General features: G+C 27.1%; 1 protein-coding gene across 1 annotated transcript in view; it reads right to left on the bottom strand.

Annotated features, from left to right (window-relative positions):
* Positions 1–3,059: 3,059 nt before the first annotated feature.
* Positions 3,060–6,000, bottom strand: part of LOC100573593 (cytochrome P450 4C1) — a 14,060-nt gene continuing 11,119 nt past the window's right edge. Inside the window, exons 7-14 of the mRNA XM_016800852.2 lie at positions 5,866–5,874; positions 5,708–5,710; positions 4,529–4,607; positions 4,303–4,409; positions 4,142–4,210; positions 3,750–3,918; positions 3,475–3,660; positions 3,060–3,378 (exon numbers count right to left, since the gene is read on the bottom strand). Of these exons, the coding sequence (XP_016656341.1) occupies positions 3,179–3,378; positions 3,475–3,660; positions 3,750–3,918; positions 4,142–4,210; positions 4,303–4,409; positions 4,529–4,607; positions 5,708–5,710; positions 5,866–5,874 (822 nt within the window). The 3' untranslated portion in view covers positions 3,060–3,178. The remainder of the gene's footprint in view (positions 3,379–3,474; positions 3,661–3,749; positions 3,919–4,141; positions 4,211–4,302; positions 4,410–4,528; positions 4,608–5,707; positions 5,711–5,865; positions 5,875–6,000) is intronic.

Raw genomic sequence — 6,000 nt, 5'->3', positions numbered from 1 at the left:
CCATGCTTCGTGCTTCGCATTAAAGTCAGCACCTATGATGTATGTGTGATTAAGTGTTTGAAGAAATAGTGACAGATCTTCTGCCGGAAAAGGTGATCCAGGTGGGAAGTAGGCTGATGCAATAGACGTGGGTATGGAGTTAATATTTATAGATGTAGCGACTATCTGCATGTGTTGGTTAGATTTAGGATGAAATGGTGAGTGTCGGATTTTAGTAGAAATTAGTAGTGCGGCACCAGCATGAGCTGAGTCATCGGGGTGATTGGCTTGGAGACAGTCGTATCCGAAAATTTTAAATTTTGAACTGGAGGTGAGATGAGATTCGGAGATGAGAGCTATATCTATGTTTTTTTCTGCGAGAACAAGTTTAAGTTCTTCCGTGTTATTGGTGATTCCATTAGCGTTCCATTGAAGAATGATTAAGGCAGATAGCTTATTTTCTGCCATTGGGACATATTGTTCAAACTGAACAATGAAGGTGGAAACTTTTCAGTTTCCGATATTAGGGATGAGGTTGTAACGATAATGACTGCGGTAAATATTTGTTATTTTCTATATCTTGTTTAATCATTTTTATAAAAAATATTTTGAATAAAATATATAAACGTAATAATTACAGGGTAGTGAACCCAGTGCTATCACAGTCTGTTTTTGTCTTTTGGTGTTAGCTATAGATAAAAATATCCAAGTATATAAATAATACGAGAAAATCAATTTTGGTTTTTTGTTCCAACTCTAGAACAAATGACCGTTTATTCACAATTTTTTTTTATAAGCATCTAAAGTTCAAATATTAATAAAATACATAAAAATGTCGAAAATTTGCAAATTATTTTGAGTTAGAAACTCATGAAAAATTTTCTTTTTAAATCTAAGATTTGAAAATTTAATACAAGATTCCAAATAAGTTTTTCTACCTTTTTCAAAAAAAAAACATGTCTACAAACAAGCCAAATAAATGTTTATGAGCGTTTGAAATTGATATTTTTACAACATTTGATATTCACTCGGTTTCTCATGTAACAGTTTTCTTATTTTGTTGTAATTAAAAAAATAATGACTGTAGATACTTGAAAATTTCACTGAATGTTAACATTAGCATTTTCTATATACGAAAAAATTTTGAAAATAATTTGACTCTTTTTGAGCTGTTTACGGACATTGTCAGTTTTCAATTTTTTTAGTTTTTTTTTCTATAAATATCAATAAAGTTTTATCTGTCGGGCCAAAAAGTGAAAAAAAAAGTAATACAAGGCTCCTGATATGTTGTTATAATAGCAGTTGAAAAATATTTAAAATATAAAGGCACAATTTTTGTTTATAAGTATTTAAGGATCGAATTTTGACAAAATTTATCAAATTTAAAATTGAATAATTATTTCGTAGTTAAAAATTTATAAAATGTTCAACTTTCATTTCTAAGGATTGAAAACTCAAAACAAGATTTCACGTCATTAGTTCATTCTGTTACCAAAAAATCTAAAAAATACATAAGCACAATTTATTTGTATAGGCATTTTAAGCTCAAATTTAGACGAAATCACATCTTAAAAAAACCTATACCAATACCTCGCCACACATACACGTGTTGCTAACCAACCACACCAACAATCCCTATCCTACCGTATCAACCCTACCAACCTGACAGGCTAATGACCTCAGTCGTCGAATACTTAATTTAATAATAAAAGATTTCAATATGTTTTAACATTATATGCAAGTTGTAGTCTTACATTTAAAAGTTATTTTAAACAAATGTTTGTTAATGCATGTTTAGCTTTTATTTTTTTTCAATAAATAGTCGTTGTTTTTTTGGTATATGAAGAATTATAATATAAACTGAACAAGATCGTAAAGTATATAACGTTGTATTTACGTATACGTTTTATTTTAGTATTTTAAGCATCGCTTGTGTGTGAATACTTTTTGTATCTCCGTTTGAATATACCTCAGTTCATGGGCAAATCGGTGTCAGTGTACCTATAATATAGCTTTGTGAAATAATTTGACCTACATGTCAACTGCAAGTCACGAATTAGATTTAGCATATTTTAGTATATTTTTTATTCTTTACTTTTTCACTGTTATACTATACAGTGTGTCCCAAAAGTCCCGTATCACCCTTAGAATCTCCGTGGAAAATCAATATATTTAAATGCAATTTTTTTACAGTAAAAAGTATGGAAATTCTGATTGAATAACATAATATTCGATTTTTTAAAAAAAAAAAATAAAAAAATAAATATCAATAAAGTTTTATCTGTTGGGCCAAAAAGTGTAAAAAATTAATACAAGTCTCCTGATTAGCAGTTGAAAAATATTTGCATATGTATATACATATGCAAAATATTTTTTTATAAGCATTTAAAGATCGAATTTTGGTCTGGTTTGATTATCATTAAAGTATCGGTAAAGTCTTACAATTTTCTTACCTATATTTTATTTTATTTCTGCTTAACTATACATTATAATTGTTGATAGTTATTACAATTTTAACTGTTCATTAGGTACGTCATTGAACTCATTATAAGCTTCAATATAATTGTTAAAATTTATTAATGCGTTGCTACAAATTGTAGTGTTTTCTTAAATAATATTTTGTAGGCTTTTTATAATGTTTTCGAAATTATTCAAATATAACAACGTTTGTAGTGTTATTTTAATTATAGTTCAAAGGTTTTTAAGTTAACATAAATGATGTAAGTACCTATATACACTTTAAGCATACAAATAAACATAAACATTATTTTTCTAAATTAAAAGTATTATTATTGTTTTCAAGAAATTACTGATAGAAAAATTTAAAGTGTCCATCACCTGAAAAATGTAGCTTACACTTTTTTGTAAATGGGACATTTTTATATTATCAATAACTCCCAATAACCAATATTATAGTTCATAATCAACTAATATTATTTTAATTCTCGATATTATTAATTTGCTGGGAATAGTTGAAAAAATGCATTGTATTAAAGTAAGGTTAGTTGTATTACAGGAGTCAAGAAAATTTCTGGAGCAGTAAAAGGATTACATTGATAAATTGAATGCGTTGCCTTAACTTAGCAGCAAATTCTTGTTAATACCATGTATTGTATTCAAAAATTAAAATGAGCATTAATCACTTATATCAAATACTAGCATTTAAAAAATAAACTAATCTTATTTAATAAATTGGGCATTATCGTAGTGAGTTTAAATTTCGCTTGTACGTTGGTCTTTTGTCTCTTGGCCGAATCGTAACAGGATAACCATCAACACTCCTCATCAATACATCTAATTTTAACTTAATATCAGTTAATTTGATATTTGTATGTACGCTAAAATGTCGCAAAAATGTTGACACAGTGACTTTCATAACCATCATCACATATTTGGATCCTGTCATTTAAAAGTTTAAATATAATATTACCTATTACAATATGGATATTGGAGTTTTATATTATTATTATTAAATTAAACAATATAATACTTTACCTATACAACCCCTTGGGCCACCGCTAAAAGGAATAAAGCTATATCTATGACGTTTAGCTATATTTTCTGGGCTGAAGTTTTCGGGATTGAAGTCCCGAGGATTTGAGTACAAATCAGGACTTCTATGTGTGGCTAATGGAGATATAATACACATCGTTCCTTTTGGTAATACGTAATCACTTGAAACTAAACCACAGATAATTTAATATCAATATACCCCGGTAAAATATACACCAGTAGGTGGTAACTGATAGCACACTTTAAAATTCACTCACATATTTTAAGATCTTCTTGAATTTCTCTTAGTAGGAATGGTGCTGCAGGAAGTAATCGAAGGGTTTCCTTTAACACTTGTTCTAAGTACACAAGTCTACTAGTGTCTTCAATAGATATCATATGGTCACTCTCATCAAATATATCGTAAATTTCATCGTATACTTTATCCTAAAATATAAATAATATTTATCAATAATCTAGTTATATACAAACATTGAATTAATTTTCCTTTAAATAAAAACCTAAGAAATATAACTGTCTTAAAAATACAATTTTTGGCGTATACAAAATAATAAGTAGACTCGGTAATTATCAATGGTTTAAAATGTTTCACAACGAATTTGAGGGTAAATCGTATTTTCGTTACATGCAAGGAATTACATATACTTACTTGAATATCTTGATGTATAGCTAACAACAAAAGACAAAAGCAGACTGTAATAGCATTGGTTTCACTGCCCTGTAAATACATTTATATATTATTTTATTCAACACATTGTTCATTATATGAAAGTTATACAAGTTATGTTATAAGATAACAGATATATTTACCGCAGCCAACATGGTTATAACTTCATCCCTAATATCGGAATCTGAAAAGTTGCCACCACCATTGTTCAGTTCAAACAATGTGTCCAAAAAAAGTTTTGATTGGTGTTCTAAACATTTATACATTTTATTTAGAATTTTTTAGCTCAAATTATTTTTGATTAAACTGTTAGGCTGAGAAATATAATACAAAAATAATTATTTAAATCCACCGTCACAAAAAACTCACCGTTACTGTTGGTAACGTCCATTTTAGCGTCATTTAATTTTTTTCTCTGGTCAAATTCAGCTTTCTTTTCCTTGATTACCTAAAAGTATCAATTATACGTATCTATAAGTAATATCCAGGTAACATGATAGAAAAATATGAAAATGTATCAGTGTAAGATATGCATAGTCGCTGTGTACAATGACTATGGATTATAAAATTGGTCAAAATCAAAATTTTCTATCATTTTCTTGAATTTAAAAATTGCCCATTTATCTGTGGACAAAGTAGGCAAAATTAAACACTACATTAAGTTGTTAAATAATCGCTTGTGCATAACAGTTAGTATGTTTTCAACCAAACAACTAATTTTGTGGCTTTTATCAATTTGATAAATCTAATATACTATCAAACATTTAATAGCTATTTGGTATTAAATTATATTCAAACAACGTGTTGTATATAATGTGTCAGACTGTTGTAGTCTCATTAAAAAAAAAAATATTAAGTAGGTATAAACCAAAGTTGTTTTGAATAATTAAAAAATGCTCAAGTGGGTACCACTCTGTTATACAGTTGTTGTCGAGCATGTCATTGTAATGGATGTGTTATAATTGAATTCAATGATCAATCATTCTTGTATAAATAATCAAATTTAATTATAAAAAAAATAGCTCAAATACCTAAATCAAAACTGTTTGAAATTTTAATATGTGAAAATTTCAAGTGTCTACAGTTATTTGTTCTTGAAGAACAACAAAATATCAAATATATATAATATACGAAAATTCGTTAATTTACAGGTGAAAATTCAATATTGTAATTATATTGTATTTTAAATTTAAACGCTCATAAAAAACTAATGTTACTCTACATTATATTTTTAAGCTAGAAACATTTCTGGGAAATCTTGTATTAACTGTATAATGTTAGCATTGAAACGAAAAAGTTTGATGAATTTCTAAGTGAAATATAGTTTGAAAATGTTAGTCATTTTGATGAAGTTTTTCAAAATTTGTACTTTAAATGTAAATAAAAAATAATTGTGCCTAAACAACCTTAATATTTTTGATATTCCATTAATAAAACTTTTAGGGAACCTTACATTCCGTTTCGAGCTTTTTTAATAAGTGAAAAAGTTTTTTTCTAGAATATTTTTAAAATGTTTACAACATTTGAAACTTTTCTCAATGCTATAACTTGCTCAAAAATGTTAATATTCTTAGAAAATTTAAATATAATTATTTTAGTTATAAGTTTTGGAGTTAAATTAAAAAAATAAAATGGTTATTTCAAAAATTAATTTTGCGCATAGGTTTTTTTCTCTTTTTTTGTTTATTCTTGACGTTTTCTATAACTAATGGAAATTTTTATTTTTACCTCACAATATCTCAAAAGTACCAAGATCTTGTACCAAAAATACACACATGATTGTACACTTAATAGTACTTTCTTTTAATTTTACATTCTCTTGCTTAGCTCAGAATCTAAAA

The sequence above is a fragment of the Acyrthosiphon pisum genome, chromosome A1 (genome assembly GCF_005508785.2).
Source record: "Acyrthosiphon pisum isolate AL4f chromosome A1, pea_aphid_22Mar2018_4r6ur, whole genome shotgun sequence".
NCBI classification, from domain to species: Eukaryota; Metazoa; Arthropoda; class Insecta; order Hemiptera; family Aphididae; genus Acyrthosiphon; species Acyrthosiphon pisum.
This window is presented reverse-complemented; position numbering and strand designations above follow the sequence as displayed.